General features: G+C 45.7%; 1 protein-coding gene across 1 annotated transcript in view; it reads left to right on the top strand.

The window, feature by feature from the left end:
- Positions 1–15,386, top strand: part of LOC119406858 (enhancer of mRNA-decapping protein 4) — a 202,582-nt gene that overhangs the window by 115,037 nt on the left and 72,159 nt on the right. The window contains exon 13 of the mRNA XM_037673612.2: positions 4,645–4,735. Within this exon, the coding sequence (XP_037529540.1) occupies positions 4,645–4,735 (91 nt within the window). The remainder of the gene's footprint in view (positions 1–4,644; positions 4,736–15,386) is intronic.

Below are 15,386 nucleotides of genomic sequence, written 5' to 3'. Positions count from 1 at the left end.
AGTTCAGTGTAGTTTGGTTTACCCGAATTCAATATAGTTGGGTTTGAGTGTGAAGTGTCTTACAATCTGTGCTTTGCCTCCTCTTTCAATTTGCATTCTTTACCCTCACATTTACAGCATCTCGTCGCCGTATGAAGAAGCCTGCACGTAAGGGTATGCTCAAAACATGGATTAAGTATCCTGCGTGGGCATTTTCGTTGTGTGTTTGCGTATTGGTTCTGCTCATCGTTAACGTGTTGTCAACCGTTAATTTATTCCACCTAAGCAGTTGAAAAATAATTTTTGTCTATTATGTTTTTCAAAGTGAAAGTTGTGACACTTCGATGAGCATTCTTTTTATTTTCTCAGTTTATTATTACAACAATGATTATTATTTACGCATACAAGGATGATGTAAGGGTGAGAATAAAATCGAAGAAAGTTTCCTTGGCAACGTTCCCACTTCCTATGCTTCCGGCAGAGGCTGGGGAAGGGTAAATCTGCCTGAACTTAATGCAGGTCACATTCATATCAGTTGGATTAATTGCTATAAATATATATCCCAATAATATATTTTATATAGGCATGAAAACAGGAAATGGGAAAATAAGAATCTCGAATGACATATCTTGGAACAATATTTTCTATGAAATAGTTTAAATGGAAAAGCAAATGGACACGTTGGAGAGCTTCGGAATTCGGGCCCTGATAGTTTGGTGCCCCAAAACACTGTGTGTGGGCTGGCATTGGGTTACATAGGAGGTACGACATAGAGAATAGGGTTTTGCGCTGATCGCAGCGCTACAACGGCTAGAAAGGGAAGAGAGGATGAATAATAGACAGTTGATACAATTTGGCTTCAGTGTATTCTTGAAAATTGTCATTTCAGACCTTTATTGGTAATGAATTAGCTGGTTACCAACGTCAATTCTATGCGTCTAAGGTCTGAATTACTTGTCATTAGCCAAAACAATCCAGCTACGAGTCACCAGCCACCTCAGGCCTAGGAGCTCTCAAATCAAGGACTCTTCTTAAAACCGCTGGCTATTTTAAATAAACAGGGACACGTAAGATGCTGCTCTTGTGCGTGTGTCTTACCTGTCCCTGTTTATTTTGCGCAGTTTTTCGTAGTAATGGAGTACCAACTCGCCCACCGCTCTGTCCTTTTAAACTATCTTTTGACCAATCTTTGTTTTATCTGGTACGAATAGCGAAAATGGTAGCCTACATCAGTATTTCTCTATTAAAACTTCATCAATTACTCAGAAATCGGGACACTTTGGCTCTTGATGATAGCCGTCGCTTCGATGTGTGCTGCCATGTTTGTTTGCACAGAGTTTTTGGGGCAAGTTTTGATGCTCCTCCTATAGTCGATAAACAGCATGTTTGATATAAAACCCAGAGTTTGTGGCTCGTGCATGTGCAGTGGCTTTGACGCTATTTCTTTGGGGGCCCCAACGTGTTTGGGGCCCCTATTCCAAACCATATTACAGTCGCCATCCGATTTTCGGGACCTGGCGGGGGGACCGCCAAATAGTTCAAAAAATTGGAACAGGCGGAAAAAAATCCTTAAAACATCAAAATGAATTTTATTTGGATAAGAGCGCCCTAAAGAATATTTAATATTGCCCTGCTTCACGCTAAGCCAGCAGACGAGCGGATTTTTTTTGGGGGGGGGGCTACAGTGACGTCGGCGCATTGTTGATCGTTGTTGATCGTGGTTGCCGACTGTTGCGGGCAGCACAGGACGTGGCCCATTGCACCAAGCACACAAAATTTGAAGCCGAAAACAAAAGGTGCCCACAACGTCTCGGTTTATTTAACGTGGTAGTGAAGGGCTGGGGTTCTTCAACCTGCACTGACTTTACACCGCACGCGAGCCTCCAGCATTTTGCCTCCATCGATAGGTGACCACCGCGATCAAACTCGCGGGTTTCAGTTCTGCAGCCGAACACCATCACCACTGAGCAACGGCAACAGCAGAGAACATGTGACACGCACATCTCAAAAGCGCATTTGACGCACCACCAACAAGACCACGTGCGGATTACCAACTGGAATTACAAACACACGGGGAAAAAAAGGAACGAAGCTACCCGCATAGTAATGATGACGATAAGGCGGACTGAAAAAGTTTAATCCCCTAGAGCATTTTGTCAGCCAAGGAAGAGCAGGCATGGCCTCTGGAACCGGGAGATTGTGCGCGCTCCCAATCTAGGAGGCTATACAACTGGCCACTGAAAGCCAAAATGTACCAAGCCAGCGGAAAACCCAACATGACGGCTTTGAAAATCAAGCGGCATGGCTCGAAACGAGCGATTTTGTCCGAAAAGTCTAACTTCTGGGCATAAGTTCGTCCGAGAAATCAGTCGCGAAAATGTATTAGTTGTATGGGAACCTTGACGGTGCATTCATGAAGTCGCAAATATCCATCATACGAATTTTTGGAGTCCGAAAAATTCGTAGGCGACTGTAGCTGGTGTAAATTCTTGGCCCTTCCCCTCCAGGCAGCAGGTCAGTGACTGTTGACACCACATAGATGCTGTTAGATTCAAAAGCGTCTGCTGTCGGGTCATGTGATAAGAAGCATTGTGTTGCACACACAGCAGATTCTTTTGCTGCTGCCTTATTAAAAATTTCAAATCGCATACAGTAAAGCCTTGATTATCATGACAGGGAAAACTGGATTTCAAGATCAGCACTATCTTCAGAAGGAAGCCTTCTGGCCTTCCATAGATATGTAGCCTTCCTAAAATGCCATGAGACATTGTGACACTTACGTGGGCCTCAGCATTGGACACTTTGCAGTTTATAAACAACTTAATTGCTGTCACAGTGCCAAGACAATCTGCCGAAGAGCTCACTGTCATACCTTTTGTAGTCTCCACTTTGTGATGTGTTGCTTCACTATCATAGCAACATGTAGCGAGAATAAAAGGAACAAGAAATGTGTTGTTCTGAAATATGACTACCTTCCATCACCTCATATTATTAGTGTCGCGTCAATGTTGCTGTTTTGTACTGATCATGTATAGCTGTAAGCACTGAAAGGTCAAAATAAAAGATGCAGAATAATGTTGGAATATAAATGGCAGAAAGCTTGATGTAGGGAGGCACCAACAGTAGTGGATGACATGTTAGGCAGTCTAGATAATGTTGCTGTTCAATAGGTAATTGACCCATTACCTATTGACTGTAGTTCACTTCTGTCATGAGTGCAAAGGCAGTGCATAATGCTTTTTGTGGAAATGACATGAGAGGTCCATGCACAGAGACTTAATACACAGGTCTAAGTTCATTGAAGGCTGCTATACCCACTGTGTCACAGCAGCATGTGCTGATTCTAGTGGGTTGGCTAATGCCACCTAACCTTGTGTGCACGTATCTCACAGGAGTACGGCCACTAGCGTGGGTTCGGACTTAGCGAGCCACAGGGCCGCGTCTGCCGTCGCCGCGCGTGAACTAGCGCGCCGCTGCATACGTACGTTCGAGCGCAAACAAGGCGCCGAGCGTAGCGCGGCAAGTACACAGTACTGCTCTCGAAATCAGCAACACTTTATTGCCTGCAGCAACACCACAAACGCAGTACAACGCCCGCTCCCAAAGGCGGCGGGAGAAGCAAAACAGGCTTAACCACGCCACGGGCGAAAGTACAACACAAAGGGTGCCGCTAGAACGTCTCCGCGGGCAAAAGGGCTCACGACGACACGCCGCTCAGGGAAACGGACACTCGCGACTATGCTGCGTACTCTTACGATCTGCGACCACAGGGCCCGATCGCTCGAGCAAGGGCAAACTCCGCTCGCGTTGGCTTCGATAGGTACGGTTTCGGCGTAGTATGACCACGCGCAGAGGCACCGCACCGCTCTTCAGCCTAGCGTTCGGAAAAGGACAACGTAAGGTAAGCGCTCGCCGCTGGCGCAAGGCACCGTTAGCGAACTCCGTCCGAGCGAGCCCAAACAAAGGAGCCGACGGACGGGAAAGAAAATACGAGGTCCAGAGAGAGTCTGCTCCCCCGCCGCGCAAAACGTCTCGCGAGACTCGAACGCGGCGCGGCGCCACCGTCGAGATCCGGCGCCGGGGTGAGGGGGTTTAACGTCATCCCCGCTCGCCCAGCGCCGTAGGATGGCGGAGGAGGGGAGCGACATGATCGGACATGAGGATGGCAGAAATAGGCGAAAACCCGCGCACTGGCGACGGGCAAGCCTCAATCCCCACAACCTCTTACCCATTATTCGTGATGGAAAAAAAACTTTGGGTAAGAAGTTGTCATTGCAAAGGAGACCACAGTAATTCGGATACATTATCTAGACTGCCTAACAATTATCCACCACCCGCCACGATCGTATAGTAGTTATGGTGCTCGACTGCAGACCCGCAGGTCGTGGGATCAAATCCCGGCTGCGGCAGCCGCATTTTCGATGTAGGCGAAAATGCTTGAGGCCTGTGTGCCTATATTTAGGTGCACGTTAAAGAACCCCAGGTGGTCGAAATCTCTGGAGCCCTCCACTACGGCGGCTCTCACAATCGTATCGCGGTTTTGGCACGTTAAACCCCAACAATTATTAACAATTATCCCGGGAAAAAAAAATTAAAGAAGATTTCAGTGGGAACCACTGTCAGCGTGGCAAAGCTATGTTTTCATGCTACTCATCTTCTTTACAGAGCCACAGGATGCTGATGGTGCAGAGGAGGATCACAGCTCTGAGAAACTTCAGGAAGGCACAATGGTGCGCCTGCATTGGATGACGACGAAGTGAGTGTTGTTACATGTTGTTAATCTATTAGACTCCTGTTAAGATGAACTCGAAGGGACCGGGACATTTGTGTGTCTTATCAGTAGGGCTGTGTGTATTTTCAAACAAATAGTTTTCTGATGGTGTTTGCTATTCGATTTGATTCACACTGAAATCTTACTATTCAAAGTAGACGAACTTCCGGAAAATACCGTCAAACCCATTTATAATGAACTCGAAAGTGCTGCGAAAAGTGGTCGTTATATCAGTAGTGTTGTATATGGACTCTCCTTTTGAAAACGTGCACTTAGAAACCAAGCATCCCCCTCACCCCCCACCCCTTTTTATTTCCTGTGAATTTTTATTAAAAAGTGCTAAGAACCCATCCAGTGACAAGTTAAGGCTTTTCATGTCGAGCTCACGAGTAAATTAAACTGCTTTTGCTGTGAATGGACATAGTTTCACTGAAGCATGGTACTGCCATGTTGAGCTGATGCCAGGCCACTTACTGCAGTACAGTAGAACCTCGTCGATACGTTCCCGCTTAGTGTGATTTCCTGGCTCCTACGCTCGCAATCGTGAAAATTAAAGGTAACCCAGTACAGTTGTGTGTAGTACGTTTTGGGCAATACGTTCCCGGAAAATACGATTATTCGGCAGCGACGTTCAGCACCGCAGAAAACTACGGTCGTATGATACGTTTTGTACTCAGAAACTCTCATTCAGGTGTGTAAAAAGGGCCCTATGTTATACTTGCGAAGCGCGAAGTGGCAGACAGCCGCCGCGCGGCGACAGCGGCTTCTCCGGAATGCCTTTACCCCCTCCGCGCTCTTTCTGCTTTGCTCAATTGTCCCCTCCACGTCTCTTCCAAATTGTTCGATCGTCCCCTCCGTGTCTTCTCTAATTTGCTCGATTGCACTCTCTGTCAACCACACACCGACACGAAAGCAGGCGGCGACGCTGGCCGTCAAAATCTTCAAATGGCTTTAAAAAAAAAAATGTATTTGTAGCTCGTTCACTCCGAATTGATGCTTTTATTTGCTTTAGATTCATGTCCACAAGCTTCGACAGCAAGACATTCGTGTCGATTTGGCACCGTTTTCGAGAGCCATACTCAAACAATCAATGCTGTAGGCTTAGCGAGGGGCAATCCCGGAATCTCGGAGGACATAGGTTACGTCTTTGTTAGTTGTTTTTATCCTCCATAGGTGGCGTCACTTGACGTGGAGGCAGCTATGACACACGCTATCCAGTATTATGCTACGCCTTTGCGTTACCGGAATACCGGAAAGACTAAAAAACGCTAATTTCCCCCACACTTGTCTCCCGGAGCGCGTTCGTTTTCGGGTTGCTCCGCCCATCATGCGGCGCAATTGCAGTCAGCGTCCGTTTTTCTCTGGACAATTCTGTTTACCAGCGGGTCGTCGGGAGCTGCTAGAAAAAATTTGTTCTGGAGGATATCTGGTAGGTTTCTGGTTATCAGATGCCAAAACGAGACGATGCGCGAGTGTGCGACGTAGTATGCAATAGCCATGAGCAACTGTCGCTTTCGGGGACGCTTATCACTTTCGCGAGATCCCGCCACGGTGGTCTAGTGGTTATGGCGCTCGACTGCTGACCCGAAGGTCGCGGGATCGAATCCCGGCCGCGGCGGCTACATTTTCGATGGAGGCGAAAATGTTTGAGGCCCGTGTACTTAGATTTAGGTGCACGTTAAAGAACCCTAGGTGGTCGAAATTTCCGGAGCCCTCCACTACGGCGTCTCTCATAATCATATCATGGTTTTGGGACGTTAAACCCCAGATATTATTATTATTATTACTTTCGCGAGATTTTGCATATCGTGTTGTACTGCAATTGTTAAATGCACTGGGCAGGGTTGGGCTTGTTAAGTCTTTAATGGGGTGGCAGTTTCACAGACGGGGCAAGTCGCTCGTGATCTTGCAAACGTACGTGACCGTATCCCAAATGCGTATGCTCAAGAGTATCCGCTCTTCAGCACTTCCGCTTTTCGGCAAACCTAGCCCTATATTTCCAAGCAGTAATGCTGAAAGAAGTGACGCTCATGCGGCACATACTTTAAGTCTGCTGACACAGCGGAAGCTTTTCCTTACATTTATGCCGGTTGTCCCAGAGTTCGATTTTGCAATATTCGGTTTGTCTCGGGATTTCAACACTCGTGACCACGATGTTACTTCGGTCAGGACTGGAACTACCGTATAAACGCGTGTAAGGGCCGCACCCCGTTTTTTTTTTTTTGAAGTGCATATTCTAAAAAAATGAAAATCCGCGTAAGGGCCGCACCCACACTTTCCTCAACCAATACCTATTCAAAATGTGTGCGTGCATGAGAGGTTCTAGGAGTAGTCGATAGATGACACAAGGGAACGCAACCATCGTCATCATCACTAGAATATATATATATTTTTTTAAATTTTCTTCGTGTGAAGATGTTCATGAAGTGGGCTAAAAATTTTAACTTTTTCATTAGTGTTCATACACCCATCAACTAAAGGTTAAAGTGGGATATTATCTTCAGCTTCTCACACTTATCGGTGCTATCCATATCGGCATTGGCATCACCAACTTGGGCATGGCACAACGTTACTAGACCATGTTCAGTTTACAAACTCTGTCGCATCGCGCGGAACCGCCACCGATTCCACTTTGACTGGCGCTGCAGTCGCATCAGGATCCCACGCTGCGCAGTTAGCTGTAGTTAGCTCGAGTAAAGTGGTATAGATGTTCTCTGGTAGTACTCCGTGTAGTCTCCATTGGAACTGCTTGTGGAGGTTAACCTCCCGCATTCTTTCTTCTGTTGCCGTGTTCGGAACTTTGCCAGTGCTCTGTAGCTGATGTGTTTACATGACTGCTAATTCGATGAAGTGTTGTGTGTGCATCTAAGCCGACCAAGTAATGCCGACGTGTTGTGTGCCCGGTTGTACGAGCGGGTACCGGAACGACACAAGCCGGTCGGTCCGCCACTCCTAGCTCTCTGCACTTATTTTAAAGTTTTATTGAGTAACTTGCATGCATTTCTATGCAAAGTTTCTACGGCAACACAAAGACACGATTGTGAAAGTTAAAGTTGCCAAAAAGCTTGCAAAGCTCTTGTAAGTACCAGCCGAAGCAATGATATCTGGGGTTTTACGTGCTAACACCACGATATGATTATGAGGCACGCCGCAGTGAAGGGCTCCGGAAATTTCGACCATCTGATGTTCTTTAACGTGCATTGACGTCGCCAGTACACGGGCCTTTAGCATTTCGCCTCCATCAAAATGTGACCGCCGCCGCCGGGATTGAACCCACGACCTTCAGGTTAGCAGCCCAACACCGTAACCGCTATACCACTGCGGTGGACATATGTGCCGGCCAGTACTTGAGATTTGTGGAATGTAAACTTGAGTTTACTTAAAAGTGGCAGGATAACCAGCGCATTTATCTTTTATTTCGTGGCAGTAGGAGTACGTAGAAGTGAATACACCGGAATAAACTGATGACCTGTTGCTTTCATCTCGGACTCCGAGTCTGAGGACGCGTCGAGGGACGACAATTGAGCAAGTATGTCGTATACTGCAATAAACGCTCTTCGTTCGCTTACTGGTGCGTTTTTACTTTTAAAAAAGGGGGGGGAAAAAATGTCGCGTGTATGGGCCGCACCCTGAAAACTGGCCCTCTTTTCTTGAAAAAAAAGTGCGGCCCTTACACGTGTTTACACGGTAGCTGGCTCTGGCTGCCAGCGAGATGCCCGGAGTTTCAAAATTGAAGAGTCCCTCCATGTTTTTTTAGAAATAAATGTTTTTTGCCCTTTCACCTCAATATGGGCTTGTCAGCGTCATTTTTTACTGGATTCGAATCGTACGTCTATTTTCTGCGTTTTTTTTTTTTTTTTTCGGAAACATATCAACGAGGTTCTACTGTATACTGTATGTGCGGATTTGTGCGTTCTTCATGCCTGCATCACTCGGACCATCCACGGCTGCGGCGAGTAGCCTGTTTGTTCAACGCAGTGACAGGGTGTCTACTGACCGGGAAAACCAGGAATTCTCAAGGGTTTGGGATAGTCTGGAAGTACTCGGGAAACTCAAAGAAATTGTGCTCCCCTCAGGGAAAATCCACAGTAACTTTATTGAAAAGGAACGAAAGTTGTGGTAACGCTGGCTCGAGATTTTGTGACCACATTTTTCTTATCGAACGGCCACTACGGCTGTGGGGAAGGGGCACCTCGATGCTCTCCTCGCCTTTGGAGCGGTGGAGTAGGAGATAATCCGGCTAATGCATGGTATGCGGGAACCATGAACCACGGCACATCGTATCGCGCAATGTTGTCAGGGTGTTCTGTGACTACACCTTGTAGTTCTGTACTCTTTGTTGTGCGTGCTGGGTGTTAGTGCCCAATATGGTGTGTAGAGGTGGTAGCAGTAGATGTAACAAGTTTGAGTTATCCTGCAAGCGATCGCTATCATTCACGAAGCGGTTGTCATTTGTAAGGCTGGTATCTTGCATGTCATCCTAATCGGCGAGAAAATATGTTCTTGTGGCATTTAATTAATCGTTCGGTAACTATGCCTTGCATGAAAGGTGGAATTTCAGTTTAACGAAGTTTTGATATAACGAAGTAAATTGCCATTTTTACCAACTTCGGTATATTGAGGTTTAACTATTCTCTGTACTATTCAAATGGAATTAAGTCATTTTTTTGTAACATGCATGCTAGAGAGCGACATCATCGAGCGAAATAGTGTCACCGTGTCTTGACATAAAACAAGGTGCTGTTTCACTCAGGGAATTTTAGCAAAAGCACTCGGGGAAAACTTGGTAAGCTCAGGGAATTTAGAAATGTCAACTCGGTAGACACCCTGAGTGAAGACAAGCATTTTGCAAGCAACGCACACTCCACGTCTCCGCGATGCTCTGGCCGTCATGCATGACGAGGCGCGGCATGCTTGGGTTGTCGCCTTATAGAACATGCAGTACATGTTGCTGTCAGTGCGTCGACGTTTCTTGGTGCCCGCGCTGCTCAACACCGTCGAGATACTTTCGTTTCTACAAAGCGATGCGCACTTTAATGATTCCATTTTTATTCAGCGGGATGGCACGTCCATAGGTTCCAGCATCGGCCCACTTCTTAGCAACCTCTTGTTAGCAATATTTGACATAAGCCTCATAGCTTACCATCCGCTGACCAGTGTTGCCAAGGTTTCCCATTTTGTGGACGGCTTCCTTGTGCTTCACATGAGTGGGTTGTCAACACAGGAAATTTTTTACATATTTCACTGTGAAATGAAACCACTAATTCTAACAGTTGAGTATCCCTCCGACAAAAAAAAAAATAAGATTTTTAGACTTGAAGCTATCTTTTGACACTGACCATGTGTACTGGCAATATAACCCCTGCTCGAAGAAGGCTATCCTACCATTCACGTCTGCGCACTCTAAACTTGTAAAGAGGGGTATTGCAGTCTGCTGCCTAAAAGCATCTCTGACCCACTCATGCCACCACCAGGTAGCTGGTAGCTTCGAGCACCAGTTGCAATTGCTCAACCATGCTTGCTATATCCCCGGTCCTCTCTGGTGTCTGTTTCAGAAAGGCTGTTGGTGAGCTTGGCATGGGGAGGGGCAGCATGCGACAAAGAGGATAAAAGGCCTCATGCAAGCAAAACCAATATACCCTATGCCATGAGGTTTCGCACTGATTGAAAAAGTGAACACGGAGGGCAAAAAGAAACAATACTGTGAGAAAAAGCACAGAAAGCACTTTGTTGAATGCATCGTCGCTGTAGTGTACAACGTCGGAAACAGCGCGAGCACACAGGACTAGAAAGACAGACAGGACTTTGCGCTGGCTAACAACGTGAGCGTTTATTTCGTGCGAACACATATATACGCTTCCTTGGAAATAGACGAACAAGAAAGGATGAGGGAAAGGGGAAGCCCTACGCCTGCGCCATGACTAGTGCATGAAAGAGCAAAGATCAATCACGGAGGTAATTAATCTCCTTGTTGGTTGGTGCGATGGATGGTGCACTTACACATGATGGCCTAATGGAATGAATCGTGAACGCTTCATAGATTTCCCGGGCGTGGCAGTCACAATATCTGCGTAAGATATCACGATATCTGCGTTTGCTCGAAACTGCCTTCCCTCATCCTTTCTTGTTTATCTATTTCCAAGGAAGCGTATATATGTGTTCGCACGAAATAAACGTTCATGTTGTTAGCCAGCGCAAAGTCCTGTCTGTCTTTCTAGTCCCATTTGCTCACGCTGTTTCCGACGATGAAGCCATGCCAACAAGCTCAAGTTGACACCCTCCTGTAGTGTACAAGATTCCTTTCACAAGCGGGCGTTGCTACATTGGCCAAACCGGCCGATGCTACAAGAGCACCCGTACTCGTGGGAGGACCCTGCTTCAGAGACATATTTCTTTGTTTTTGAATACATTTTTATGAAACTTTGCAGCTTATGTATTTTTATGTCCCGATCTCAAATATGCGATTATTTTTCTAGTACACTATGCTGTTTTCAAAATATCAAATATTTCATGTATATTGTTGGGAGCAACATTGATTTATAAATTGTGAGAGTTATCAAGTAAATCAGCATATCACAATAACCTGGAATTAATACTGTATGCAATAAAACAAGAATGGATGTTCCAGGCCCATTTGAACAAAAGTTATGGTATGTTGAACATTTCCAGCTTGATCCCAGTTTGACCCAGCTCGACATCGCTCACTTGCCAAATGTTCAACGTACCATAAGTTTTGTTCAAATGGGCCTAGAACATCCATTCTTGTTATATTGCATACAGTACTCATTCCAGGTTATTGTGATATGCTGATTTGCTTGATAACTCTCACAGTTTAAAAATGAAGCCTGCTCCTAACAATACAAAAACAATTTAATAGTTTCAAAACTACATATTGTATTAGAACAATAGTTGCACGTTTGAAATCAGCACATAAAAATACATAGCTGAGAAAATTTCATAATGATACGCTCAAAAACAAAAACATGTTTCAGAAGCAGCATCTCCCCTTAACAGATCTGTGCCCAGTCACTTAGCTCAGCACTGCAAAGCATGTGGCTGTCGGCCAATTCTTGAGCAGTGCATCATTTTGGAAAAGTACAGTGAAGGGGTCCGCTCTATGCACGGCTGGTGCAGAAGCCTAGATCCGGTTCCAGCCGCAAACAGTCGTACCGTGCACGTGTCAACGGCCCCTTCCCATAGCGCAAGTCATCGCAGCTACGACACGTTCAGGCGAATAAGGCAACAGGTTAGATCAACAAACAACACTTTATTGCTGCACTACCAATAACGTGTAAATGTCACGTAGAGGGATAGTCCACTCTAGTAGAAAACAAAGGGTATTGCTTACTCCTTCGGTCGATGGTCGGCTCGCAGGTCCTGGGGGTGATGTGGTGCGTGGGTCATTCCCACGGGTCAGCGGAGCAAGAGAGGTCGTCTCCCTGCACGGTCGGCTGTTTTATTCACCTCCACTCTCCCTCACTCCCCCCGCGAGGGTTTTTTTCCCCTCACTGGGGACGAGTAACCCTTTCCCGCGAGCAGGGAAGTGAGGATTAGCGTGCGATGCGGCGGGAAAGAATGGGTTGCCAGGAAAGGGGCGACGGTGCTCGCTCTCCAAGTGGCCTCTCGGCTCCCGCCGTCAGTCCGCGATGTCGCCAGCGTTAAGGAAAGGAAATGGGCGCGCATGCTCTCCCACAACAGAGAACAAAGAGCGTGGGAGATTAGCAAAGCTTACCATGCTCATGCACACGGAAATGCTTGCATTAGTGTGCTGTCAGTTTCCCTGCATAACTGTGAAATCAGTTACTTGTTAAAAATATGACAGCCTGTTTTGCTGACGCATCTAACGGGATGACTTCTTGTCTGTCTCTGCGCAAATACTGGTTTTTTGTTGTTCTTCTGTGCAATGCTTCTGCGTATATTGCATATCCCAGCAATAAACCAGTGGTTCTTAGTTCAGCACCCACGTCTCTCATTATTTTACTGTACCGTGTCCAGCGCTGTTTGTTCCCGTCTTATTTTCATGCTCTTGACGTGGTAGAAAAACAAAATCCACAAGAAAGAAAAATTATCTGACCATTAAAAAAAACTCAGGGCTGAGAGGGTTAAGCAGATTTTTTTCGCATTGATTTTATGCAGAAACCCAACAACTTTTCCTGTGTATTTTGAATGGCAGGCATCATTGCATAGTGTTTCAACTTGGAAATACTCAATCACAATTCCTCCCTAGCTACACAGTATTTGGCTTCATGTAGTACTGTACTTAATGAATAAACTAAGGAAATATTTTCTATTAGAATAATGCTTATTTGAGAAAATAGCGAATATAATGTTTGCAGCGCTGTGTTGAACGAGAACTTAACCGTGAACTGTAAAGAGAAAAAAAAAGCGGTTGCCTGGGTGAGCAGAAGTAGGATTTAATTTTTTCCATTGCAATCCACAATCCAACTAGAAATTCATTGAAAATTACAACGCCCCCTAATGTTAAATCTGAGAGCAGCTGTGGAGGTATTTGCAATGTGTGAATAGCAGGGTCTCCTGGGCAGCGGCGCTAAGTGTCTGTTTTGGAGGTGTGGACTCCTGGTTCTAGGCGAGGGCGGTTAGCTCCAGGTTCGACGACGCACACTTCTGGATTGTGACACCAGTTATGCTGAGCCTCTACTTGGGTAGCTAGTTGAGCACAATCGCCAGGTGAAGCACTTCCATTGGTTGCGTCATTCATTCTCAGATAGAAAACGTGAACACAAGTATGCGAAGTACGTTCTCTAGCGATGGTGGTGGCAGCGATGTAGCGCATGCTATGCTGGAGTCTGTACTGGAGTCTCTTCCTCTATGCTGCATTTCCTTGATCTCTGCTCTCCTCCTCCACTTGCCTCATGCTTCTTCCGTACCTTTCTCAAATTTCCTCCTCACGCTCTCTTTTGTTCCTCCACTCATCACAAGCATGGGGACTCTGAAGTGCATATGCTAATGCGTAGCTACACACGTATACCATGCTCTGTGTGCTTGGGTATATGTCCTCTGCGCTGCTTGTTTTCGATTCTGCATTTGTCAGTAGGAGATATAACATGTGTATAAATTACGTGCTCCAGGCATGGTCTGAGCATATCTAACAGCTGTGACAAAGTTTGTAGTTTCATTGGTCAGATATATTGAGTAAATATTTGTGTACCAATGAAATTGATGAGCACAGATAAACATGAAGACGTCTCACTCAATTACACTGAATACCAGTTTCACAATGTTAGTGTGAAGAAAGAAATGAGCAAATGCATTGAGTTGCTCTTTACTTCTTTGAAATGCCAAGAGCTGCAGCATTAGGTGCATTGGAAGTCGCAGCACAAAGCCACCAGCCCCTCCACCCTACCCACTTCTCAACCCTTGGAGCTACCAGAGATTACAGTGGAGCCCCAATTCTAAGACTTTGAGGGGACCACACGAAACCGTCATGTAATCCAGGCGTCCTACAATTGAAAAAATAAGAATATGGGCAGTGACGCTCAGTCTTGCCCAAAAAACAGGTACAGACTGCCATAATAAACCCACGGCACAACCCTGCACTTCTCCAAGAAAGGTAGATGACATTATTTTTAAAAATGGCTGCTAAGCATGTAATTGGAGATGTGAGCGAACCTTTATTCTCAACTTTAAAAAAAATAAATCTAATGCGCATCTTTAGAAAACGAGTCCGAAAATTGCCTGCTTATGAAGATGAAATCGAAACCGTGTTGGCGATAGTCTCCCTTCAGAAGAGTCAGGTACAGTGTCATCGCCATCACATTATGGCAGTGGAGCACATTTTGTTGTAAGCACGGTTGCAAGTTTGAGTAGCATGACCTTGTATGAGACTGAGCTGTGCACATCGTATTTGTTCCCTTGTGAAGTGGAACTAGTGATCTGCTGCTGTTATTACGAATGCTCACGTCAAGGGAACGTTATTTTGCACGCTGAAGATAGCTGCGCCGCATTCTTTTTGTGTGCTCGAGGCCTGTGACTGCGAGTGCCACAAAAAAAAGGGAAGTCTTCAGCTGCATGTTGACCAGAAGTCTCTACAAGCCGAAGACATTAATATATCCAGATCTCGAAGATCAGCTTTTCAACTATCTGAAGGTACTCAGTGTAGATCGAGCTCTTTTAGGTAATGGCCTGCAATCGAGGCGTATCTAGAAGCGACCTTAAAGCCAGGAAGACTGTATTACAGAAGAAAATGAACTCCCAGGAAAATAAATTTTACAATCTAAGGCGGTGTACTGTACCTGTCTCTTTTTTTATTTTAGTCGTTAACATAGGGGCACATAAGGTTTTCTTTAGCACAGACGAATATGTGGTGAGCATCAGATTTCAGTAAACAAAGGCGGTTCTTTTTTTTTTTTTTTTTTTCTCGGGCGGTATCGAAGAGTCATCGTATGATGTGGAGCCGCCGTAAAGTTCCGACGTGTAATCGAGGTTTTTAACACATAATTTTTATGGAGGTTTTTTTTTCGCTACCAAACCGATTCGTCGTAAAATGCGGGTCGGTGCAAAAAAACGGGGGACGTATAATCGAGGTTCCACTGTACTTGCAAGATTGAGCGCATGCATAATTATTTCCTATGTGTGCAGTGTGGAGGACACTGTCTTACTTGACTTAAACCACCCT

Source organism: Rhipicephalus sanguineus, chromosome 1, assembly GCF_013339695.2.
Source record: "Rhipicephalus sanguineus isolate Rsan-2018 chromosome 1, BIME_Rsan_1.4, whole genome shotgun sequence".
Lineage (NCBI taxonomy): Eukaryota > Metazoa > Arthropoda > Arachnida > Ixodida > Ixodidae > Rhipicephalus > Rhipicephalus sanguineus.
Note: the sequence above shows the minus strand (reverse complement) of the source record. Positions and strands in the feature narration are given on the sequence as shown.